This window comes from Vulpes vulpes, chromosome 1 (assembly GCF_048418805.1).
Source record: "Vulpes vulpes isolate BD-2025 chromosome 1, VulVul3, whole genome shotgun sequence".
Classification (NCBI taxonomy): domain Eukaryota; kingdom Metazoa; phylum Chordata; class Mammalia; order Carnivora; family Canidae; genus Vulpes; species Vulpes vulpes.
In genome coordinates this window covers 86372712-86400287 of record NC_132780.1, presented here as the reverse complement: position 1 = coordinate 86400287, position 27576 = coordinate 86372712, and the positions used below count along the sequence as shown (strand labels likewise).

Sequence of the window (27576 nt, the reverse complement as noted above, 5' to 3'; positions counted from 1 at the left end):
CCCTACAGTCCTAGTAACTGGAAAACTGGGTTTTAAGAAAGCCATCAAATTAGACATCTAGGTGTTTCTTTCCCCATTTTAGATGGAGATGTAACAGTTAACTTTGAAAATTCAAACGGGCACATGATACCCATCGGAGAGGAATCTACCCGAGAGGAAAATGTAGTAAAATCTGAAGAAGGTAATGGCTCTGTAGCTGAAAAAGCACCACCTCTGGAAGAAAAGGCAGAAGATAAGAAAGGTAAAATCAAGAGAAACTCCATCTTCTTTTACTTCAATACAGCTCAACATTGAGAATCAGGTCTTAGTGTCCAAGTAGTGACTCTTAAGACCAGTTAGAGAACAGGTTTGCAAACACAAAGAAGAGAGAAATTTCAACGAGTGAAGAGAAATAGGATGGTTTTCTCAGCCACATTCATCCATTTTTTAAGCACATAATTTAATTTTTTATTTAAAAGTATTAGTTAACATTATTAATCAGAAGGGATAGCCTCTTCAATCATTAGAGATATCTGGGAATATTATCCTTTTTTCGGGAGTTTTCCTTCAGTATTTAGTCTTATTTTTAGAAAAAAATGCCATCAGTCTGAATATTTCTTTCTCCCAGTTAAAACTGACCTGTGTGAGCATGTCAATATGGAGGAATGGAAGAATGTCAAAGCCAAGATGACTCTTTCAGCCCAGCATTGTCCCTCCAAAAGTGGGAGCTTGGTTGATGGCATCCATACACTCAATATTATAGGTTCTAGTCCAGGTTCTAGACATTTTTGAGAAAGACCCAAGACTGTAGTTCACAGAGATGCTGGGGACTTTGGTTGCTATATTGACCACAGTCTCAGCTTCATGATTTGTCTGTGCAACTGGAAATTTCACAATATGCCAGGGGCAATTATACCATTCCTGAAGGCTTCTTTAAAGACCTTGGTTTCTAGTGAATATACTATAGTCAATTAGGGCACCAGCAAAATCTGTGTCTATCAAGGATCCCTCAAAACATTTCACAAGTTCCTCATCACTGCCTGATTGATTACCTCTCCCTGCGACTGCTATCATGTGCGGGCCTTGTACTTAATGCAAACCTGAACTGAAACTCCTACAATGTACGGATTTGTTGGGAGATTCTAAATGATTCCATGCAGCATAGAAATGAATCCTCAGGAAACAGACTATTTCCTGTTCTATAATGTCTCCTTCTGAGTTGGATGGCAAAAATTTCTCAGACCTAGCTTAGGTCCTGTAGGCATTTTGAGAATTCTTAGAAACTGCTGAAAGCATTCTCTTCCTCTGTTCTTGATCCAAATCCTCTAAAGACAAAGAAAACGAAAGAGCATTTGACAGACGTTGTAACTTAAAATCATCTTCTCTTGAAGTCCATAGCTTTTTATTTGCATATAAATTAGCCTGTAAAAACTTTGGAAGCCTCTATGAACAATCTGTTATTATTTTGCTTTATTTATTCAGTATTAAGAATAGTATTCATGGGGCTTTACTTAGTCCTGTTCTATTGAAAGACTCTGGTTAAATTTACAAATACTGATTACAAGAAGTTAACTAATGTTTTTAATGATCATATTCCTGGAACATAAAGAGAAAATAGGCCTAAACAAATTTCAGTGGTATTAATTTGAAAGTATTCATGCAAGTAGCGATTTTTTTTTTAAGTCCAACTGTCCTGTCTCACCAAACTGTTAAATTTCAAAGCCATCTGTGGTTTGTCCCTGGTATGGCTTTTTCACATTCAAGAATCACACCCTTCATTATGTAATAGAACCATCATTGGTGCTTACCTGGTCTATGTGGGATGTCAGTCAGTGGACTGGCCAAACTTCAAAGGAAATGTTTCCTTATCAACTTAATAAAAAGTTGTTGATAGTTTTATATTAATTAAACCAGCAGGTCTTGGTGTTCTAAAAAGATGGCAGACCTCATAGTCATAGGTCCATGGATACATGAGAAGTGTTTTTGTTTAATTTACTTAGAATTAGTACGTTCAGTTCTTTTTGGTCAAACGAGATCTAAGATAGCATCTTGCTTGGCTGGTCTGTACAGAAAGAGATGGAATGCTGGACATGCTGTCACACCACCAGTAAAGCAACAAGGCCTCCCCCTCACTGTGTGGATGGCGTGCCTGCCAGAGCCACACTGAGAGTGAGGGAAGGCATTTGGTATGGAAAGCCATTTCCTGAGAATAAAAAGAATGTCACTCATAATTCACATTACATTGTATTTTGTTAAGTAAAAAATGCCTCATAAACAAAGATAACCATTGATTTCTCTGGAAAGACAGTGTTTAATTCCAAAAAACAACCCAAGATTCACTTTTACTTCTGGTCCTTTCATGGTCTCACTAGCATGCAAATCCACAATTCCATATTCTTAATTCATCCTTTAGGTGTTCTTAATTTCCTTTGTGGGGGGTGAAATGATCCCTTTCCTTTCACATTAAGCCAATTTATCCAAGAATGCTATTTCATCTATTAGTTGATCATATTTGCAAAACCATATTACATGCCTTTAAACTCCCAAATGCTTGTATACCTTTTTAAGATAATATATCAGTTCTTTAATAATTGCCACATCAGTGTCAATGAAAACAAAACAAGTGACAAATGCCCTATACACTGCATTGTGTGTAGGTTCCACCAAGGACCCTTAGGTTTTTCTGGGGCTCCAGACGGCATTGGAATCCAGAGTTGGTACAGTGATCTTGGAATTCCTATACCTAACACTGGAGACTTTTCCCTTAAAACCTTCAGGGCTTTTAGTCTCCCATTATTCTTTCTCAGTAAGTGCCTTTAAATATACAAGAAAAACTGACCTTCAATTTGTTATACATATATTGGTATTAAATATAAGAAATCTGAGAATTATTTGGTATCAGATCTATTGAGGTATTATAGAGAGCTTTCAAGGAAGTAAAAGTGACTTACTTACATTTGTTCCACAAATAATAATGAAGATCTAACATGGTAAGGCTTTGCTGGGGCCAGGAAAGGAGTGGCAAGTCAAAAATAATCTTTGGCTTTGAGCAGATCCTAGGCTATAGGAGACCAACATGCAAACTGGCAATTGCCATACAAGATGCAAAGTACTCTGGAATGCCTGAGTACATGCAGCCAGGGGAGCTTGCAATGGGGATCAAATTTGGTTCTTAGAAGCAGATATTTCCAAACTGAGATCTGAAGGAGACAAGGAGGTAGTCAGGTGAAGGAAAGGAATTGGGGCAGAGGTGCTTTCTTGGCAAAGGGAGGGTCATGTGCTATTCTCAGGTTTGTTCCTGAGTGTTGACCTGAACATTCCATATGATGGAAGGAGCCATAGTACAATAAATAGCTATCCTCCAGACACATTGTTTTAGAACATAGTATCTGTATCAACCCAGAGCGAATAGGCACCCCTTCCTTAACCACCTCTGGAAAAGATAATACTCATACACCATTAGTTTATGTCATGTCATCAGGTCACATGGTAATAATAAAAAATATAATGACTTCATTAATTACCTCTCAGATACAAGCAGAGAGTTTTTTTTCTACTAACGTGGTGGTAATAACTATCAGCCAGTCATATTCATTGAATAAACCTCATGTTTAAAGCATTTTGTTTAATGGGTTATGACATTTTAGACTAACGGAATTCATAGTTTAGTCAGAAGAGCATACTGTTTGCATACAGGGACACACACACCCCTTAGTGTTCTCCACAGAGTATACATAAATACTGGCTATATAGCAAACATGCACACAGCATTGGTAGAGTTCATAGAGGACAGAGGTATGGATGGTGCTTGTCCACAAATGCCAAGAGCTTGCATGCAGCATGTTCACTTTTAACCTAGTTGGGATTGTCACTCCCAACTGTCATAGAGTGAACATCTCCTCCCTCCCAAACCCAGAAACTGTATTCTTTGGGGTGCAGTTTTAGAGTTTGAAACCTTAGAAAAAAGAAAGATCTCAGTGATAGGCCTGAGAGGACAGGCTAAAACCTGCGAAGGTTTGTAGCATGAAAGAGAATTGAGATCGCCAGTGCTGCAGATGAATCTGATGGGCTCTCACTATGGAGAGTATCATCAGGCTTGATCTCTGTGCATTATGCAACTGTCTAATCTTACAGAGTCACATCAAAAGGTATTTAAAGGGTAGGCCCATGCCCTATGTCAAAAGACATGGCAAGTCAACATAGATTTATAAATTTTATGTTAAAATGAAGTGATTTATGTGTGGCATCAACTTGTATTATTCTCAACTCTAACTGACGTTGGTGACTAAGTGGCCTTCTGGTTCAGACCAGTTAGGTTAGGAGAGTCACTACTTAGTTAAAAAGACACACTATATGAATAGAAAGGCACACATACAAAGTAGCCTCTGGAAAATATTGAATAAGTAGCTCAGACCATAAATACCAGTAAGTTCAGGGGCAGGAGGGGACTATGGTAGGTTTCATGGCTGAGGGAAGATAAAAGAAAAGCTTTATTGATTACCTATTATAACTTGAATCATTCTTATGGTAGTTATCTACATGGACTGAGGGAAAGTAGTGAAAAAAATGACAGTCTCACTTTACATTCACTAGAATGAGAAATGAAACAAAAGAAATAATAATAAAATGCAATGCATTCTGATATTAAAACCTTTCTGGTCATTCGATAATGGAAGGATATATTCAGTAAAGGTTTACTTGTTAGTCTTGTCTTAACACTGTCTTATGGGTTTTTTTGTTTGTTTTATTGTGCTTCATTTTTCAAGAAATACTGCTTAGCTCTTTGGACCAGAACTGTGTTTTAATTTATTTTAATTTTGATCAGCCACCATTAGAAACAATACAGATGCGAGTACATGAATAAACATTCAGAGCCTTCACTTTATATAATGAGAGACTCAGACTGTTTCTCCTCCAGTTAGGCAAAATCTTGTGAGAGGCTTCTGTCCTTAGGTACGACTTTTTTTTTTTTTTTCTTTTTAATGAATTTCAACCCTTGTCTTTCCAACGTTGTTACTTGTGTTTACAACAAAAACAAATTTGATATTTTGGGGGATTCTGCATCCTCTGTACCTGTAGTTGTGACACTATTTGAAAAGGACAGAGGAAGTTACTGGAAAGCAGGAAGCTGCCTTTGTGCGCTGCGAGAGCTTAAGAAAATGTTAATAGTTAAAAAAAATAGTTTATTCATCAGTGCATTATGCTTCCTAGAAAAAATGCTACAGAGCCTTCTTTAGCATAGAAAATGATTGATTTTTGACCATAATTTGAGACAAAGCTCAAATCACTTTCTGGTTGGTGGGGCTTGAGTTCTCCTGAGAGAAAGGCCCTGCACAGAGGACATGAAGGTCAAGTAATCTAGGCACTGCCTTGCTGTCAGTTTTCATGGCATTATGTGCAGTGCACTGATCTGCCACTCTCGGTGCCCTTCAGTTCTGTTCAGTTTTTTTTATTTTTTAAGATTTTATTTATTTATTCATGAGAGGCACAGAGAGAGAGAGGCAGAGACACAGGCAGAGGGAGAAGCAGGCTCCATGCAGGGAGCCTGACCTGGGACTCAATCCCAGGTCTCCAGGATCAGGCCCTGGGCTGAAAGCAGCGCTAAACCGCTGAGCCACCCGGGCTGCCCAGTTCTGTTCAGTTTAAGTTTAGCACTCACACCCATATCCTCATTCAGCAGCCACCAGTTCATGGCCAGTGTTGGCCCCTGACCATGGACATCAACACTCATCCTGAACATAACTTCATCAGAGTAACTTATGCAACCCTGTTTTATCACAGAAATGATTAATGTACCCAGACAGTGCACCCCAGTTTGGCTTTCAGCCTTTGCACCTTTGATCCTCTTTACCCCTGACTGTTCTGTCCCTGGTGTAAACAACCCCACTGGTTCCCAAAGGCCCAGCAGCCATGTGTTTGTATCACTGTCGCCATATGTCTTGCTCCTTCTATTTATATGGTGTGTGTCTGTATCAGTCTGCTTCTGTTCACTTTCTCATTTGTAGAGAACACTGAAAACCACTCTGAAACACCGGCAGCTCCTGTTCCATCTCCTCCAGCTCTTCCTAAGCCTAAACCCAAACCTAAGCCCAAAAAAACACCTGTGCCTCCAAAAGGGGCTGCTGCTGGGGCAAGCCCCAAGGCTGACGAAGTGCCTCCTATTAAAAAAATTACCAAGGCTCCTGGTAAGCAGGCCCCCATCCCTCCACCCAAGCCAACAAGCCGAAACACGACCCGAGAGGCTGGTGAGTATGCCCCCTGTGGGCTGGAGTCTAGGGTATTTGGCTCTGGGGTGGGGCTCATTACTTTTTCTAGGAATGGTGGCCTTTTTGGTATCTGGTGTCTTAGAATGTAACACCAGTGGATTTTGCTTTGACCTAGAGAATACCCAGGAGATTCCTTTGTTATTGTCTCTACCAAAGGAAAGTCAACCAATTGATTAGTTGATCTCATTAGTTTTTGGGTGATTAGACCTTTTTCATCCCAAGTATCTACTATCTGTGTAGGAACCAATAGAAGGATTCAAGGTGTAGTGTGCCTGATGAATAGCAGTGATCTGATATCACATTATTTGCACATCACCTGGCCTTCTGCCTATTTGAGTTTATGACTGGCTTTTTGGCTTGGTTTTTCCTTCAAGATATCTTAAGTTGCATATAAGAATATGATACTTACATCTTTGACATTTTTGCCAGATCTTAGTATCTTAAATCTTTCAGCATACATAGTTGTTTCTCTACTGACAAATGGACAGAGGGTTCATATCACTCGGTCCAGCTCCACTCCACCCCTCTCTACTGGAATCACAGTTGTTTCATCCAAGTTGAAAGTCATGTCACATGCTCAGTGTTCACTGTCCACCCCCATCCTGAGATTTCCATGTATTATGAGGAATAGCATCCTACTAGGGTAGTTACAAGTCACTATTACACATCAACAGGTGTGGTTTGAGCCACTTACAAACACCATGTAATGTCTCTCCAGCTTTCCTTTCAAATCAGATATATTTAATGCAAAATAGAGCTCCCAGTCTTCTAGTCAAGTGGCATAAGACACCTACCATATCATCCAGCTGTAAAAAGGGACAGTGATCAAAGTATATATGCTGAATGGATTTTTCTATTAAAACATGCATGAACATTCTGCTGTGTTGTAGCAAACCTTATTTTCCTCAAAATCGGTAACTTTCTTACAGATTGGCTACCAGGCTATGCCTTCATATTAATCTTTTTCCCCTCCATCATTTATACTCATACTGCTCAGAGAATGGCCTCCTGGACAGTAGAGCAGCCCTCCAAATACCAATAGATGTTTCTCTACTGTGCTCCTCTCTTTGGCTCTTGACCTTGAGTGTCTGGTTGTCTACTAATAAGCTCTGAAATGAAATGTCTCAGAATGTTGTGCTTCGTTAGTGCCTGAGCAAAGTGCCTCCAGGCCATTTCCTCAGGCACCAACTGCCATGCATCCATTCTTCTTGGCATTGCTGTGTTTCCCAGACTGCCTAGCAAACCTGAGGAGCAGTGCTTGAAGTGAGGCAGGTGGTGACCCACTTCTTAAAGAAAAGCCGTAACTCCCCATGCTTGGGAATTATACAAACTTTCTCACTTCCTCCTGCCCCTTAACGGTAGTGGCACACTGTTGCCTTGGCTTGGGCTCTCTCATTTCTCTCAGAAGAAAGCTGGTGATTAATGCCAGGGCAGGGTACAGCTTTCATCAGAGATTTTTAGTTATATCCAGATATTTTACTTGAAGGTTTGTTTATGGACTCGTGATGTTCCTAGGAGAATAACACAGTCATGCTGTTGTCCATTGTATTGAGAGGCTCCACTGGCCCAAAGTATGAATAACAGTGTTGCTCTTCCCAGTCAGTCCCAGAGAAAAAGGAGTTTCATTGAACTATACCAACAAGACTGTTGTGCAAGAATCCTTTTATCAAATATTGATAATACTCCTTCAAAATCCAACTGATATTCCATTTGTAACCATTTAGATTCTACATGGTAACTTTGTTTTATTTGAATCATGTCCTTCTAGAAAAGTTCTTTCAGATGCAACTCTTGATTTTTAGTCAGATTTTTCAATTCTTGTAAAAGCTATCAAGATTCTTCAATTCCTGTTAGTATAGACCTCCAGATAACCAGATATTGGCTTATCACATTCAGCTGCTTTGTGAGTGAAGTAAGGTCAAATCTCCTATATTGTTTTTTTTTTTTTCCTTTCTCATTGTTACACATTGTGTTAACGATAGACGTATTTAACTGAAGAGAGGTGGTTTTACTTTTTTAATTACGGCCTTAATTCAAGGTAGCTTAAGGAACATGGTTAATTTCAGCGAAGTCTTGTCATTTTAGAAGATACTATGACTTGACATTGCACCCCAACATTGAAAAAATTGTCTTTTTCCTTAAATCAAGCTAAAGTTAACTTTAGGAAAGCTGTTAGGAAAGAAAGAATATTCTTTAAAAAAAAAATACATATATATATAAAATACACATTGGTATATATTGGTATGTGAAAGGGATTCTGTTCAATTTACCTGCAAAGATAATTGAACATGTTTAGACTTCAAATCCTTAGATTGTCATTGTGAAAAATAAATTTAGGATGAATTTAGATTGGAGAAGTATGCTTAATACCCTTGTCTTATTACCTATTAGCAAGTGAAGATTGTTAATTTTAAAGTAGTAGTATGAGCAGGGGGTAGTGTGAATTCTAGTTGTGTGTACCTAAAATATGAAGACCCAAGCTATAAAGATATCTTTTAAGTCTGGATCTTTTCACCAAGTGAGACTCAATCTTTTTTAGTATATCAGAGTTGTGAAGTCTTATATCTCATTGTCTATTCCTTTGTTTTTCATCCCTTGACCCTCCCCCAACTGACTTCAATAAAGGTAAGTTACTGTAATATCTGTCATGGCTGGCTCCACGATACTAACAAGATATTTTCTAATAGTTCTGTGGAAAATAGTTTAACCCCTCTTGAAAAAGAAACATATAACATTACAACAGAAGAGGCAATTAGGAGAAATTTATAGATCATACAGGTCATGAGACAAAAGACTATTCTGTGTTTCCCAAAATAATATAAAGAAAAAGAGAGTTAAGTTTTTTTTTTTAAGATGGTTTGATTGAAGGCAATCCTTTTTTTTTAAATAATAAATTTATTTTTTATTGGTGTTCAATTTGCCAACATACAGAATGACACCCAGTGCTCATCCCGTCAAGTGCCCCCCTCAGTGCCTGTCACCCATTCACCCCCACTCCCCGCCCTCCTCCCCTTCCACCATTCCAAAAGTAGGCAAATACCTTCTAGTGGCCACAACCATCCTCTGATGAAGACCTTCTAGGAACATAAGTGGTAAGAAAGATTGGCTTTGGGCAGCCCTGGTGGGGCAGTGCTTTAGCGCCGCCTGCAGCCCAGGCTGTGATCCTGGAGACCGAGGATCGAGTCCCACGTCAGGCTCCTTGCATGGAGCCTACTTCTCCCTCTGCCTGTGTCTCTACCTCTCTCTCTCTCTCTCTCTCTCTCTCTCTCTCTCTGTCTCTCATGAATAAAAAAATAAAATCTTAAAAAAAAAAAAGATTGGCTTTGCAAGGGTATTTGTCACAAGATCTGAGAATGACACTGTTTCCCTTCAAATTATTCCAATGCTACCCATTTAGACATTTTTTGTAAAAAAAAAATAAAAATAAAAAATTTCTGCCCTTTGATATTTTATGAGGCTTGAGAGATTTTTTAAATTCCCTTTAATTAACATATAGTGTATTATTAGTTTCAGAGGTAATTTAGTGATTCATCAGTTGCTTATAATACGCAGTGCTCATAAATAACTTCAGGTGCCCTCCTTACTACCCATCACCCAGTTGCCTTTTGATATTTTGAAAATGACTTGTCTTTCCTACATGGCCGTGTGTTTTCACTGTACCCTATCACCGGAGCAGATGGAGGTGTGAGCTGGCATGGCCAACTTCTCTCTCTAGAACCATGGGGATAACTGGTTTGGAGTTGAGTACATTTGCTTTTGGTCCAGAAAGGAGCCAGAGGGATATATCCTAGGCTTTCTGAATGTGGGCCACTCCATTCCCAAAAAGACGTCATAGCACATGCATAATTTGTGATGAGCCCAACCTTATGCTCTACCCAGACAGCTGCTGTCTGTCTGTCCTTTATGCACTGTGATGTCCCTTCTTTGGAGCATGTAGGGACTCATTCAGTGGACCGATAAGACAAGGAGCTAAGGATTTCCCTTTGGCTGGCTCAGCTAAAAAAGCTAGAGGGACTCCTTAGTCTCCTTAGGAGAGGACTCTTGTCCCTTATGCTTCTACCTTCAGCATCACTGGCTCCCTCTTAGATTGGGAGTAGGGAGGGGGCAGGAAATAAAACCATTATCATTATTAATTATCCTATTTCCTTTTATTTGACAAATGTTACCATTTTAAAGGGAACATCATTGTTGACCATTGCATCTCATTTGTTTATTTATAAGGCTTCTTTGACTTTTAATGCAAAATCTCTCTATTTTAGCTGGTTCCTCTCATTCAAAAAAAGCAACTGGGTCCAAATCATCAGCTTCACCATCTACTTCCTCCACCTCATCTCGTCCTAGAGCTTCGAAGGAGACACTCTCTAGCAAAACAGGGACAGTAGGAATCACAAAGGGCAAGAAAAAAACCGGCAAGCAGCCAACCTCTCGATCATCCTCAGATGCAACCACCTCTGGCACGTCTGACCTGAAAGGAGAGTCTTCTGAGACAAGGGTGGAAAGTCTCAAATCTGAGCAGACTGTCTCTGGGACCGACGAGCAGACCACAGGCAAATCTAAGTCTGCAGTCCCTCCACCTCCTGTGGCCCCACCCCCTCGTCCCCCCTCCCCTCCTCTGCCTCATGAGGAGCAGAGCACTGTTGCCTCAGACTCTCCTGTTGTCCTGGTCAGCAATGGAGCTGACGTGCCTGTCCCTGCCTTAGACCCCAGTCAGCTTCTCTGGACCGAAGAGCCAACCAACAGAACCACTGTCCTCTCAGGCACTGGCTTAAGTGTGAGCCGAGAAAATGCAAAATGGTGAGTTGGGGCATAAACCCCATATTCCATCCATATCACCTATGAAGCTGAATACCAAAGATCACTAAACCACTCTATTGGAAATGAAGGAACCTACTCGGTTTTCTTTTGCAATTTCATCTAGTGACTGTAAGGTAAACACACATATCATCCACCCTTTGGTTTTTCATAGCCCTGCCCCAGGAATGTCATAGGCTACTAGGGAAGATGACATCAATCTTTCTGACAGGTACCACTTCAGATCTGTGGCTTTCAAGTAGATGTAGAGGCTGCTTCATTACTGTTCAGCAGTCCCTTTTCTTTCCCCGGACACTTCCCTTTCCTTTCTTTACAGTGGTTATTTTAAGTCTTTACTACTTTAAGTAAGTAAGTGAGATTATTCACTTAAAGTGAGTAATCTGTGTCCAGATTGCTCACCCATTCCTGCCTACCTTCATTACAACAAGCCATTTAACCTTCTCTATCTCGAAGAAAATAAAGACCATTAGGAAAGAACTCTCTCAGATTCCATCTCTTTTTCCTCTAGCCTCAGAGGGGCCTCCTTTCTTGCTTCCTCAATTCCCATCCCAACCTCTCTGGCGCATTTCAGCACTCATCCAGACAGAATCAGTTGTTGCATCTGCTCTACTCTGGTAACCCTTTTTTCCTACCCATGGGACAGAGCTAAGCAACATATCTGCTTGCCCCTATGTCCCCAGCAACAGTACAGAATCTGGTATGCCACAGACATGACATCATCCAGTTGCCCAAGTCAGCAACCTGGGATTCATCCCAAGGGTTCTCATTCTTCTTCATGCCCTGCATTTAATCCCTTACAAAGTCCTATATATAAAGGCAAAAAAAAAAAATCCCGCATTAGCCTTCCTGTCACATGGGTATGAAGAAGGCAGGGCTGTCAAGAGTATAGTAGACATCATAACCAATTCTCTCTAGGGAAGTCTTAGAGCTCTTAAGTCCAACCTCTCCTCTCCTATTTCTAAGAATAAAACCAAAATTCACTCTTGTGATCTTTTAATATTTTCTCTTTCAAAGAAAACTTTGTCATTCTAGACTTAAGAAAATTAGTACCTTAATTAAGCTGATTTGGATCAAGAGACTATCATTGTTAATTATTCAATTGCTGATAATAATCACCTTCATTTATTGGATAGTTATTTAATGTCAGGAAACTGTCAGTTATCATTAATTCATATTAGTCTTTCCTGAAATATCTGTGTTTAATAGATGAGAAAACTGGCACTGAGAGAGGTAATATAGTCTGCCCTAGATTCCCCACTTAATAAGTTGCAAAGTCAGGATTCATACTCAGAGCTGCATGTCAAATTCCATGCTCTTAGAAATTGTATGCATTTCCAAAGCAGTTACTTCTACTTCTGCAATTTCTTTTGTATTTGTTTCTTGTTTTTTTGTTTTTGTTTTTATCCTTTTGAGCACCATGGTTTGAAGGAAAGATAAACAAGTGTTAAATTACAAATTATCTTGTTTGACACATTAATAAACAATATGGGAGAAGACATTGAAAGGAATGGCTATAATGTCCTTAACTCTTCCAGCACATAGCAGAGGTCTTCATTTAATTATAATGTGTGTTTTCCAGCATTGCAATGAACTCCAGCCTTTAGAACTCCAAAATCAATCTTTTAGCATATATTTCCTGCTTGTTGCCATCTATGTGCTAAGCAGTGTACTCAGCACCAAGAATGCAAAAGTCAGAAAGACATTATATAAAATTGGTTTTTACCAAAATAATGTCCAGCATGTTCAGGAAGTACAAATGTTTAAGACAGGTCTGAATAGAATGAATATATGGGTCTATTAGTCAGTATATTAAAGAACAAGGTAGAACAAGGTGATTCTTTAGATAGTCTTAGGCAGTGAGAGACCCCATATCCCAAGGTGACTTGACTGTCCAGTCCACTTCCTCAGACATTTATTGAAGGCACTGTATCATGCTAAGCACTGTTCTGCACAAGGAGGGGGGTTTAATGTCAGTCTTCAGCCCAAGTATGGAGAGGACGTCAGACAGAAGAGCTGCTGGTCACTATTTCCACTGGAACTATGATCAGAGAGCAAGTTTAGGACATCATTAGACATCAAGGTATTTATATAGAGATTTTCCTGTCACTCTGGATAACTATAATCCTTTCCTAGAAGAGGACATTGAGATATTCTTCCTGTCTGTTCTTCAAAGTTAAAAATTTAAATTACAGTTCATTCTGCAGGAGTGGTTTGTTTGCTCTTGAGTTAATGAGCCTTGGAATAAGTAGTCTCTCAATTTTTTTTCCCCCAAATCCTTCTTTTTTTTTTCTTTCTTCCGTTTTTAAATAGATATTTTAGTTAGAATTTCTAGCTCTTAGTCACTTGCTTTACTTAGAACTTTCCCTCAGTTATGTTTAGTGAACGAATGTGTGAAAATCCTGTCATCTCATGAGGAGGCTTCTGTTTGGAATACAAATATCAAAACTTTAAAGAAGATAAGTAGCTATGTAAAAATATCTTCCTCTATTCACATATTGCAGGGTAGTAACCATGCAGTAGATTTCTATTTATTGTCAGCTTCATTAGTATCATCTAGGTCTGGGACAATTTAAGGCAGACACTAAGCAGCCTATCTGGAGCCTGTATCCAAGGGGGACTTGACTGTGTTTAGTCCATTTCCCTGAAACTTAGTTCATTGTTTTGTTCAATGTGTCCAAGATACTTAGGGGGAAAATTAGAGGCAAGTCATGAGTTGATTAACACAAATTGGGAGTATAATAATTTAATATTTAGTTAATTATAACCTACATAATACAATATGACTATAACTTACAATATCAAGTATAAAATAAAATATAACATTTAATAGGCAGATTAAGAGTCGTAAGTCTGGATTTTAGACTGGACTTGATACTTTGTTTTGAGCAATGCACTCATGGCCTTCTCAGATTTTATGAACTATAGCTTATCTGTCCCCTTATTCTGTAGAACAGATGTAAGTTGTAAATGTATGCAGAACTCATTATGAAATATAAATGATGATATTAAAATAATGATAGATGTCATAATAAATTAGCGAGCAATGATAGAAACGAATACTAGGGCTTAGCCCTGAAGTATCTTTTGTTCTGCTCTTCAGAATGTGTTATTAATTGACACATCTACTAAATGTGCTGTGGCCACCCACAATGGCAGGCTATTCAAACAAGGATGGCCTCCAGTGGCAATCAAATAGAAATCCAGACTGTGGAACAGTTTTCTCATATTTAAAATGAGATTTCACACTGTGGAAACAGTATGATGGTTCTTCAAAAAAATTTAACCTAGAATTACCATGTGATCCAGCAATTATACTTGTGTGTATATAGCCAAAAATATTAAGAGTAGGTACTTGAATAGATAATGTGTACACCAGTGCCCTTAGCAGCATTATCATAACAACCAAAAAGTAGAAGCATCTGGTGGGTCACTGGTTAAGCATCTGCCTTCGGCCTGGGTCATGATCCTGGGGTCCTGGGATCAAGTCCCACATCAGGCTCCCTGCAGGGAACCTGCTTCTCCCTCTGCCTATGTCTCTGCCTCTCTCTGTGTGTCTCTCATGAATAAAGAAATAAAATCTTAAAAAAAAAAGGTAGAAACACCCCATATGTTCATCGACTGATGAATTGATAAACAAACGTGGCATATCTATGCAATGGAATATTATTAAGTCTTAAAAGAAATTCTGACATATGCTAAAGCTTGGATGAACCTGAAAGACATGCTAAGTAAGTCAGGCACAAAAGGACAGCTATTGCATAATTTCACTTATAAAAAGCACCTAGGGGATCCCTGGGTGGCTCAGCGGTTTGGCCCCTGCCTTTGGCCCAGGGTGCAATCCTAGAGTCCCAGGATCGAGTCCCGCATCGGGCTCCCGGCATGGAGCCTGCTTCTCCCTCTCCCTGTGTCTCTGCCTCTCTCTCTCTCTCTCTCTCTCTCTCTCATAAATAAATAAATAAATCTTTTTAAAAAAAGGCACCTAAAATATCAAAATTCTTTACAGAAAGTAAAATGGTGGTTTCCAGGGACTAGGGTTTAAGACTAGGGGTCCCATTATTACTTAATGGGACGGTTTCAGTTTGGGAAGATGAGAAGGTTCTGGAGGTGGATGGTGGTATTGCCTGTACAATAGTGTAAATGTCCTAGCTACCACTCGACTGTGTACTTTAAAATGGTTAAAAAGGCAAGTTTTATGTGTGCATACTTTACTCAATAAAAATAAATAAAATATGCTGTCCATAGTTTCCCCTTTGAAAACAAGAATTTTGGCTGTTGGATTTTTCTAATAAGTGAAAAATAGAGAATATTTTAGAGTCCTTAGGCTAATAACCACAAAGCACAATTTTCAACACCTCAGATTCTGACAAAGTTTACCTGTTTTTATTACTCAAAGAACTGTTGTTGTTTTTTTTTAAGTTAATGAAAACAGCAAGCACATGTTTTGCACAAAACGGTCTTTCAGAAGCGTGACATCCAAATTTGGATTCTTCTATTTATATCAGAAGGCAATTTGGGGATTTTCTGAATCTTAAAATGAAGCTCACATTGTTTTTGATATGATATGTTTTCAATGTAAAGCATTTTTTCTTATTCTAGTCTGTGAAAACTGGCAGGCTTTATATATTTATAGTGACTTTAAACCAGAGACTCTAAGCAAACTAATTAGTAGAAAATTATTGCATCTGTACACATCACCTTTCTTGTATAGAGTGCATTTAACTTCCACCTTTTCCATTTTACATTACTAATATATTCCTGTGAGAGGCAGTTTTACAAATGGAGAAACTGAAACCCAGAGAGGATACATGATTTTTTTTTAAATTTTTGTTTATTTATGATAGTCACACAGAGAGAGAGAGAGGCAGAGACACAGGCAGAGGGAGAAGCAGGCTCCATGCACCGGGAGCCCGACGTGGGATTCGATCCCGGGTCTCCAGGATCGCGCCCTGGGCCAAAGGCAGGCGCTAAACCACTGCGCCACCCAGGGATCCCTCCTTTCTATTTTATAGGTGAAGAATCTAAAACCTTGAGAATAAAGTCATACAGTACTACCGTCATACAGTACTACTTTTCCATTTCACTGTCCTTAGCTGCCTATGTCTGCTTTCTCCTTTCACCAACTTGAAAGATGCTCATGGAACTAGAGCTCCTTCTCGTCATGTTTGCTGTCTCTCTGAACTTCACACCACCCCTGTGTTATTGTGCCTTTAACAGTCTGACAACCAAAGATGAGCCGGGGAAGGTAGCATCTCAGCTCCTGCCTCCTCAGCTTATGGGAGAATCTTCAGGATCCTTCAGTGCCCTGGAGGACGAAGGCCAAAGGGAGTACCAGGCCAATGACTCAGACTCTGATGGGCCTGTCCTGTACACTGATGATGACGATGATGAAGAGGATGAGGATGAGGATGGCAGTGGAGAAAGTAAGACTTTTTTTCAAGAGGTGGGGAGGAAAATGGATGGTGGACAGAAGCAGGTGCATTTTGTAAATTACAGAAGCCATCGGCAATCAGACATCTGATATTTTCTTTCTCATGTTCTTTTCTTAGATCAGAAATGTGCGTGTTCTAAGGTTTAGGTTTTGATGACAGGCCTTTCCAGAAGATGGTTCTACAGGGCCCAGGGGGTCAGGCCTTTGTCTCTGAGGAAGATACGCACATTTGTATTTGTACAAGGAATCAAAGCTTTCTAATGACAGAGGTGTTTTCAGATTGGTCAGAGATGGCCTTTCCACCTTGAAATCTTTCTTGAATAAAGAGCATAAACACGGATTCATTGGGTTACTTATTAAAGGTGTTTGAAAGTTATGCTTACTTTTATACTAGGCTTTAAAGCGAAGAGAGATAAGAATGATTCAAGAGTGACAAATATCTTTGAAGAATCATAAACAATCATTCTTCTGCAATAGGTGAAATAGGATACCTTTTTGGAAGGAATGATATAGTACAGTGGATTATGCCAACTATTTATATATAACTTAGGGAACCGGAAAGTTTTGTATTGTTTGTTTGTTTGTTTGTTTTTAACTTCTAAGCATCATGACTTAGGAGGAATTCAGTATGGAATTGAATTTATTCATTGTGAAATGTTATTAATGATGAAACATCAATTTGTCAAATTCCTTTAGTTTGTACTGAACAACAACAAGGAAATTGTTATCATCTACCTGGTATTAACTATCCTCTGTTGAGGATTCTTGGTAATTAAGGGATACTTGGGTAATTAAGGATTAAAACATTGCTAACATAGATAAATTTTTTCCAGCATGATTTCTGAGTAGAGGAAAGGCGAAGACATGAATTAACTGAATGGTATAAATAAATAAAGGAGCTACATTTTTAAGACTTTCACGATCAGTAGTTTCCATGATCTGCCGTCTCAGCAAAATAACATTCAAATATCACTTCTCAAATGATGAGGTGATATTTGCAAGTTCTTTCATGGCACCCAAACATTTTTCAGAACATTTTTAAAAATAGTTCTTCAGTTTTTCAAAATGAACTACATCCAACTCAAAACTTGTTTTATTCTCCCCTGAGGTTAATTAAAATTCCACTCTTGCATGTGGATAAAGAATTTTGTCTGGACTTTGTTTAAAGCCCATGTCACATATAACCCGAATGCTGCTTGCTTAAAGCCTCTTTCTCTGCATTTCTGCCTTTTCCAATCCTCAGGTGCTTTGGCAAGTAAAATACGACGAAGGGATACTCTTGCTATCAAACTTGGCAACAGACCATCAAAGAAGGAACTAGAGGACAAAAACATACTGCAGCGCACATCTGAAGAGGAAAGGCAGGAAATCCGACAGCAAATTGGAACCAAGCTCGTCAGGTAATGGCTGAAATTTTACTACACACGGACCAAATTATAATTGTCTCCCACCTGTGGTTTCCTACCCAGCTGAGATCATTGTGAATTACTTGGGTAAAGGCACAACTAGCCTATGTGGTTTTCTAAAGTTGGTCCTGGATGGTGAACCACTCAAAGAACTTGCCCTTTGGTCCAGCCAGTCAATGGTTTGGGGGTCACCAAAGCCTTAGCCAAGTGTCAAAAAACTTTTTCTATTAAGGACCGGTTAGGAAATATGTCAGGTTTTGCTGGCCAGGAGGTCTCTGTCGCAGCTACTCAACTGTGGTGGTATAGTGTGAAAGCAGCCATGAACAATACATAGACAAATGGATGTGGTTGTGTTCCAATAAAACTTTATTCACCAAAATAGGCAGAAGGCCAGATTTGGCCTATAGGCCATAGTTTGCCCAGCTCCTGGCCTAATCCATGGACTCACTGGCATTCCTGTGATTACCATGAGGTCCTGTCCTGTGGGCCTTGAGACTATGGAAATACTAGTTAGCTTCAATGGCTAGCTCCATCCAAGTCAGGAACTACAGCCCCTCCATCACAACTTTCCCCTTTTAACTTCAGATAAATGATTTTCTGATTTCACATTCTGCCTCCAGCCATTGTAGGGTTTCTACTTTGGCCACCAGTGACTTTGGAAGTCCATTCAACTGGCAGTTGTGATTGAAGTGAGTGCCAATGTTTGATGAACAACTTAAGCATATTTAATAGTATTTGCTATTCTGTTGACTTCTCTCACTCTGTGTAAACAATAGAGTGCATCAGTTGGGAGAAAGGAGCAGTCTGGGATCCCAGGGCAGGATTTGGAGGTAGAAGAAATACCTCTCCTGTCTTGGAAGTGGAAGACTTCTGTGACTGTGTCAGACCTGCAGGGTTGGCATGCAGGTGTTCGGAGGCTCTTATCTATTTGACAGATGGAGCCAAGCAGTGGCTTGTGGCGGGTAAATGAGATGCTACACTGAAGTCACCCAAGTGCCTAGATCATAGCAAGCAGTTAATACAACTATATATTTTTATTATTAATTTAAATAATTATATATCACTTGTATATGTAAAAATGTAAAACATTTTTAAAAATTAAACCCAATATTGGCACCTTTGTTCAATAATTCTAAAGAAAAAAATGAATCATAAAGCAATTTTTGCTTTACATGGTGATTCCATTTGAGAGATGATACAAAAAGGAAACAATCCAAAAGGGAAGCAAAACCCCTACACTTTACAAAGATGTTTATTTCAAGGCTATTTTTAGCAGTGACAAAACAAACCAAATGCTTGAAAACGGGACTGCTGATGGACATTGGGACAAGTTGACACCATGAACTAAGCATAGAGCAGTGGTTTTCTGGATGCTTCATCAAGGATTTCTTGGATTTCTGGATTTCGGTTCCTCACATCCTTTCTGCCATAGCCGTAACATTTAGAATTGATAGTATCTTCTATTATCTTCATATATATTAGTTTACTTTGCACCAATTCATCCTACATCCAAAAGCAATTTTACAACAAATTGATTTACAACAAATTAACAATATAAACCAGATCAAGATCAAAGTTATATAGGGTTGTTAGGTCGTTCAGCTTTTGTGTACAGATAGTTAGCCACCAATTATAAATGAGCCTGGTTTTTCTTGAAGGCAAATGGAAAGGGCCCATATATCTCAAGATAACTCTACGTGTATTATAAATTCATTTGAGGTCACAAAAGCAGTATTTCACTTGAGACTCTGTGCAGTGTACATTGAGCATCTTTTGAGTTAATATCAACTCTTAAGTAGAAAACTTTTTTAGATTTTAATGTTCTGTGTATTAATTAGAGGATAGACTAAGCTATTCTAACAAAGACCAAAAAGTGCAGTGGTCAACGGGAGACACTTTCACATGCTTATTTCCCTTTCACATAATGGTCCAGAGGTAGTGGGCTGTCCAAGGTAGGTGGGGAGCACTGCCCATGCAGTCATCCAGGCACCCAGATTCTGTCCTATTGCTCCATGGATCTTCTCATCTGCATGATCCAAGCTGACTCACATGACCATGTTTAAGTTCTAGCCTGTGGAAGAGGGAAAGAGAAAAGGGAATAGACACCCAGTCATTTTAAGGGTAAAGGTAAAAGTTATAAATACCACTCTGTTCACATCCCATTATAAGAACTCAGTCACATGGCCACAATTTGCTGCTAGGGAGGCAGAAGTTTGTGGTTTGGGGGTAGAGGATGCCACAACTCTATCTCAGGAAGTTCTATATCTAAAAGGAAGAAGAAAGAATGGATAATGGGGAATAGGTAGCAGTCTCAGCCACAATCTTTAGTCTCCAAACAGAAAGGATGGTAATCTATTTTGTAGGTTTAAAATGGATTTGTGTTTCTCAAAGTGAGAGAAAAAAATAAAGGTTTGTGTCTTTAGTATTTTATTTTGCATCTCCCACCAAGGAGGCCTTGTTTGTAACCTGCAGTATATCCTTTTTGTCATTGTAGGAGACTTAGCCAGAGGCCCACAACTGAAGAATTAGAGCAAAGAAATATCCTAAAACGTGAGTATCTTATATTTTACAGTCATTCCTCATGTAACCATTAACAAGCTCCCTTTAGAATAATCCATTTATCAGTAGGGCAATCCATTTATCTGTAGGAGACCTTAATATACTTATTACTCACAAATGATTGAAATGGCCCAGTTAGATCACTTTTTTATATAATTTAAAAAACAATTTCTTGAAGTTCGTATTTTGTTTTATGGCTTTGAGCGTGATATCCCCCAGACCAGAGTCATGATTGTGACAGTTGTTTTTAAGAGAGATGAAATATATTCTTGTATTCTTTTACCCAAATATTAAATCGAAGAAAATGCTCTAGTCTGCTTGCAAATAAATGTCGAAGAAAAGGCCAAAGAATCCACCAGGAAATAAATCAAACATTCCTATATTATTATTAATAATACAGTTTGTTGCCAGGTTTAACAAATGACTCAATTTAAAACAGAATTATGGTAAAAGAAATTTTTTAGTCCTTTTCGTTTTCCTTTGTTATGATAACTGTTTCCCTCTTGAGTTATTTATAATTTCTCAACCCTTAAGGAGTTCTCCATTCATTTTCCTACTTTATTTTCCTATTCTATTTTCCCCTGTTTTCTTTGACTTCACTTCTTACTCACTAGTCCAGTAGAACTTCATTGGAGTTCGTATGTTAAAGCTATAAAACTAATAGAAGCAGTTTGACATTATATAGTGTATCAATGTGGTTACCAACCACAGTGAGTTAAGTAATGGATATTTTTAAATTGAGCCTAGCTGCAGTTTTAAAGATTATTTACACAGTTTCAAAGGAGCTTTTTTAATTGCGTCAAATATCAAAGAGCAGGGATGGACAGAACCCCGGATAGTACTACAATAGTAATGAGCCAGTGGCATGTGGGAAATCTTTCTCAATCAGTGTTTTAGAGTCAAGTTGGCTTGTCTGGATCTTCCCCATTCTTCAATCTGAGTCGTTTTCTTTCCCAAAGGAATGAAAGATTTTAATGGCATCTTTATACTATAGTTGCTCTTACTAAGCCCAACACTGAGGACTGAACAGTGAGGGAAACTGCCAGTCTATGGGATTCTTTCCTTGGAATGTTTTGTTCTGGCTGTTTGTGACCAAAAACTGGAAGAGAACCCAAAGAAGGACTCAAGTGACCATCAGTGTGTAAAAGAGCTAGTATGGAGATGGAAAAACTCATGATGAGAAAAGAAAAGAATATTGTGTTTTAGCTTTCTGAGAACAGATGAAAGCAATATCAAATTTTGACAACACAAACCAAGAAAAGCTCATTTTTTTTAAGCTCATGGTTTTTTATAATAGATTTTTGGAAAATATTTATTGAATTAAATTTTAGGTAAACTCAAGTGCAGACCGTAAGCACCCAAAACATAAAGATTGTGTCTTGTTGGATGCCTGATGCAATACCTAGAAAATAAGGAAGAGCAAATTCTGGGTAATTCTTTCCTTCTTCGGTGAGACAACTAGTGCCAAGCCACACTGGTGTTTAGTTATTTGAGGAACTGTTTCATAGATGTAGAAATATATCACACATTGATCTTAAGTGCTGTCTTGGCTTCTATACCCCATTTTCCTGGAGGTACAGGGAAGAGGGAAACGCCAAAGTCAACTTCAGATTTGACTCCAGCTTTTTTCTTACTTCCTTCTTAGTTTATCTAACCATGCTTATTCTGGAAACAAAAGACCCATTTCCAGTCTGGAGAGGTTGATAACTGGCTTATGATCTCCTGACATAATATTGTATGGCCAAGGGAAGCAGAAAAGAGAACTGGTGGAGGTCATCCAGAGCATTCTACTGAGCAGTCCCAGGGAACTGTACAGCATAGATTACAATACTTTATTCAGCCCCTTTTTGCCTCTGGGTTCTTCCACACCAATTGCTCATTTTTGTGTTTATTTCATCTCCAGCTTTTGTTCAAAAGCAATTATGACTGACTATTTAAAGGAAAGTCTGTGTGTGACATGGTGTGGTTTTTTTTAAGGACACTTATTTTAACGAGGTCATCTTTTCTTGACAGTCCAGGGAACTCATTCACAGCATAAACTCATTCAGGAGTTGTCAAATCCAAGCTTACCATTAGTTTAATAAACATGAGTCAGGTGGCAGTCACTGCCGATCACTTTCATTGGAGACCACAGCACACATTTTATTTCTTAGTATTTCATTTCCAGTATACACCTTAATCCATCACTTTCCTATTTTACGGAACCTAGGCTTCTTAAAAGAACATATAGTTACATTTAGTTGTACATTTTAGAACCAATTCCTTAATATTGTTAAAAGTAGAAAGTAAGTTTTGGTGCTTGAAAGGTCAGCGTTTGCCTATGAAGTAAAGAGATGTTCGTGGAACACCTCTTATAGGATAAGGATAGAAGTTACAGATCTATTTAGCTGTGACTGTAATTCCAGCTCTATATTCTTTTTTTTTTTTTTAAGATTTTGTTTATTCATGAGAGTCACAGAGAGAAGCAGACATAGGCAGAGAGAGAAGCAGACTCCCTGTAGGGGAGCCCGGTGCAGGACTCAATTCTAGGACCCCAGGGTCACAACTGATCCAAAGGCAGACACTCAACCAATGAGCCACCCAGATGCCCCTCCAGCTATATATTCTATAGAGAAAAAGACATATCAAGCCATTGAGTGCTGTCTGTATTTTTCCTCACAGCACTGTATGAATTTTTTTTGAATTTTTTTTAATATAGAGAAAAGTTGAAAGCATTTTACAGTAAAAACCATAGGTGTACTGTTTATATTCTACCATTAACATCGTATCACATATTTTTTTATAAATTTATTTTTTATTGGTGTTCAATTTGCCAACATACAGAATAACACCCAGTGCTCATCCCGTCAAGTGCCCCTATTTTTTTAACATTTTATTACACCTTGCTTTATCATATATCTGTCTTTCCATTGAGCCATGTTATTTTTTGATGCATTACAAAGTAGGTTTATAAATGCATTTTCTTTTGTTAAAAACACCGTTAGAGAAAAATATGTAAATCAGCAAAAAGAGAAACAAATCCACAAAAAATATTTGACTTTTTTAACCTAGTTTTCCAAATCGATGACTCAAGATATAATATTCCAGGTGCTGATGTTTTGGTGCTTTTCTTTCTTCTCCTTTTAGCTCATCTGTAAAATGTTCTGGGCAACACTTGCTAACCTGGGGGTTTCCTGTAGTGCCCAGGGCTGTTAAACCACATGTATTGTTTGTGTGTTTATGGCAAACACTTCCTGTGGCTGTTTTAAAATACCCCTCCCCACCAAGTCCGGCTCTCTTGAGTTACAGGAAGGCAAGATTTTCCAATGAGCCATGTCACTTCCTACATGAATATCCCTCCAGTCTGTTTAAAGGGACCAGAAAGGTTTATGTCCTGCTTTATAATTGGCCCTCTACTAAGCAAACGAACAAAGGAAACATTAAAAAAAAAAATTCAGTGAATTTTTTAAACTAAGTTCAGATTTAACCTGGATTCTTTGTAAGAGATTCTACAAGTATTTAAAGAAATGCAGAATAACAAGCCATGTTGACTTCTCTCCACTTCTCACCTTTTTGAACTTCTTTAAAAGCACAATTTCAAATATGGAAATACATAAGAAGTCAGCTTCTGATGTTAAAAAAGAATTCCCAAGTTGTAAAATCCTGTTTATTTTACTTCCTCAATTGCAGTTGGCTTTGCTTTTTTTGAAGAGGTAATGTGCTGTCACCTAGGTGTACATGGTACTTAATAAGATGAAATTATCAGAGCACCTGGGTGGCCGAGTGGTTGAGCATCTACCTTTGGCTCAGGTCGTGATCCCAGGGTCCTGGAATCGAGTCCTGCATCAGGCTTCCCCTCAGGGAGCCTGCTTTATCCTCTGCCTGTGTCTCTGCCTCTCTCTCCCTGTGTTCCTCATGAAAAAATAAATAGGGGAATCCCTGGGTGATTCAGCAGTTTAGCATCTGCCTTCGGCCCAGGGCGTGATCCTGGAGACCAGGTATCAAGTCCCACATCAGGCTCCCTGCGTGGAGCCTGCTTCTCCCTCTGCCTGTGTCTCTACCTCTCTCTCTCTCTCTCTCTCTCTCTCTCTCTCTCTCTGTCTCATGAATAAATAAATAAAATCTTAAAAAAAAAAGAAAAGAAAAAATAAAATATTTTTAAAAAATTAAAGTATTTGTTGGCTTTGAGTCATATTTGATATGATAGGAGGAATTGACTAAAATGCTTTGAGGATTATATTTTCCTTTTTATTAGTAATATCATCATAGGCTGACCTTGTAAAGCCTTAGTTTGAATCACATGAACCACAAGTTTGGCTCTCATCTCTTATGTATAATTTATAACCTACATGCCTTATCCAAGTCATATAAAGTAAATATTTGACCCTAAGGATGTATTTCAAGAATACCAAAGGATTTATATTTTGTGAAGCAATTAGGAAAACTTACTATGTTTTCATAGGAATAAACCTGAATCATAACAAAATTTGTTTGACACGCAGGCACTTACTGAAACGTACTAACTGGTTGTTTCTTATCTTGCAGGGTGATTTCAGTTTATGCTTACTCTTTGTCTAAATAGCCAGACAGATCATCCTCTTTCTTATGAATTAAAATTAATGTCTTGGAAGAGTGTTGAAACTTTTCCTTATCCAGATAAGTAAAAGTAATAGAGAATTTAGCATGTTCAGCTAACAAATACAGTTGGTACAAATATTGAATATTGATACTTCATTTGTGATGAAAACAACCTTAGTGCTAAGAAGTCTATTTGAATTTTAAAACTAAATTTATCTTTTCATAGAAGAGACTTTCCTTTTTTCAACCTTTCGGTTGAGCCTTTGTATCATGTGATGTTCCTTCAATAGACTTCATAACAACATCTTCTAAAAGGTAACCTTTTGTAAGCATTGGTGTCCGAGAAGTAAAATCTTTGCGGACTTATTGAACAGATAATGAGCTCCTGGAAGCAATAGAGAGAAGTTCATGAAATAAGCAACCATTAAAGCCTGAAGGGGTGTTCATTTCTTTAACATTTCTGGTAATTTTTCTCTTAATCCCATCCATTGGACAGCATTCATTAAACTGTACCATTTGGTGAAGTACTAGAGAAACAGAAGACTTTGGAAAGTCAAAGTCACAAGAAAATAAATCATCTCCAACAACCATACACCATAATAACCCCATTCAGAACATTCTGGTTTGAAAGCAGAGTCCAAAGAAATGACTGCATTTTGCTTCTGTGGAAACCAAAGCAGACAAATCAAGTATTTTGGTTGGATTTGAATGGAAATCAACTCAGACATGCATCAGATGGTTCTAATTTGCTCTTTTGATATGTCTCAGATTTTCATGTGAAGGCTAGATTCAGAAGTAAATTTTTATCTGAATTCTGATAAATTGCGCTTATAAGCCCTAAAGATGTTCAGCAATGAAAGGTTTTCATCAGAGTGTAGGCAGTCCTGTAAGTTTTTTTCAGAATAGTGTATGAAGTCAGGACACTAAAAAGTTTACAATTTGTAAAGAAACCAATCCTATAGAGGAGAAAAAGTAATAAATTAATGCTCAATCTTTCTGTAAAATCTTTTGACCACTTTTTAAAGATGTTGGAGTGTTTGATCACTGTCTAAGTCAAATGATTGTGGCCCGATATGCTTTTCTGATTGTAAAATCATTTATAGTAACTACGTCTTCATACCTTTCCTCTCTCACCCCCATTAATAAACAGAAAAGAATGAAGAAGAAGAACAAGAAGCAAAAATGGAACTTAAGCGCAGACTCAGCAGAAAGGTAATGAAACTGTTAATGAGCATGTGTGTTTTGAGATCTCTACCTTTTTAAGTTCAAATCAGCTCTCTACCTTTAAATCTGACATTGAGGAATAATTATTCCTATTAGTCTACTAACCAGTCATAGACATGAAAATCAATGTAATGCATATGATATGAATTATGTTTATATTTACAATTGCATGCTATGCTAATTTTGAAAAGTTAACAATCGGAAATCTTAAATTATATTTACTACTTACGAAAATAACATAAAATCTACGTGAAAAATTTTTTAAATGCAGAAAGGAGCAGAAAAGAAAATCACACAAATGGCTTTTCTTCAGAGATAACCATTACTGACATTTCAATATAGTTTGCAGAAATGCTCACATTTTCTGTGCAGTCTTAGAAATATTAAATAAATATGAAATTGAAGATCTGCCACTATTCCATGTGAGCTGGGTAATTTTTAGGGGAACTTGATCACCCAACCTGCCTGCTGCAGTGCTATATCCACATTGACAAGTGGCTTACCTCCAAGACTCAGACCATCATTTCCACACATTCGTCAAAATATAAATCTGATACCAGGTCCATCACTATTTTCTGTGTTGAAATAACAATAGTCTTTGTGAAAATTAAGCACTATAAGAGTTTACATTTCATTATATTTAATGATAAGTCTTTATTCAGTAATTCTTCAGATCTATTTTCACACCTGGATGAGCCAGGATGAGTAAAATATGACATCTATAGTGAAGTGTGTGACCTGACCCACATTTATCTGGGCTGGCTGGGGGAGTCCACAGCAAAAGCATTCTAAGGCAGGTAGAAGAAACTCTCCATTCCCATGGAGAAGTTGGAGACTGTGTTTTGAGAGTTTTGGGTTTTGATTTTTAGAGAAAAAGATCCTTCATTCATCAACCTCTTTTTTTTTTTTTCCAAAGATCCTAACTGTCAAGTTAGGATCAAGCTGAAAAAGATTTTGTAAAGTAATTGCTAGAGAGGGTTCCCCTAACATTCGGTGGCTATTAAGTTACTAGCTACAGATAAGCAATAGCCCCTCCTCAATGTTCCAGGCTCAACCCTGCCATACGTAATAATATTTTCTCCATCCAGTTGGGCCCCTCCAGGAGGCAACAGAGCCTGCCCTGATCCCTGATCCCTGATTCCCACTTGCCTCCACTCTACAGAGCTCTCTGTCATAGATGCGGGATGTTCCATAGCACTAGTAGTACAATCCTAAAGGGCAAGACTGGGTGAAGAATTTTTGACCCATATGGTCTTTGGTCACTTGCCTTTTGGGCACTCCCCAGAGGCAATGGTTTCTCTACCTCCTTAGCCCCACCTGCCCCAGAGAGGCAGTAAGAAGCTAG

General features: G+C 38.4%; 1 protein-coding gene across 10 annotated transcripts in view; it reads left to right on the top strand.

The window, feature by feature from the left end:
- Positions 1-27576, top strand: part of PHACTR2 (phosphatase and actin regulator 2) — a 261570-nt gene that overhangs the window by 201622 nt on the left and 32372 nt on the right. For 4 of the 10 annotated variants that reach the window (XM_072719391.1, XM_025997938.2, XM_072719409.1 and 1 more), the window contains 7 exons: positions 83-241; positions 5985-6224; positions 10505-11039; positions 16272-16477; positions 17729-17885; positions 20386-20441; positions 26158-26219. In XM_072719391.1, coding sequence (XP_072575492.1) covers positions 83-241; positions 5985-6224; positions 10505-11039; positions 16272-16477; positions 17729-17885; positions 20386-20441; positions 26158-26219 — 1415 coding nt within the window. The remainder of the gene's footprint in view (positions 1-82; positions 242-5984; positions 6225-10504; positions 11040-16271; positions 16478-17728; positions 17886-20385; positions 20442-26157; positions 26220-27576) is intronic. The other 6 variants (XM_072719407.1, XM_072719424.1, XM_072719415.1 and 3 more) reach the window with 2 other exon arrangements.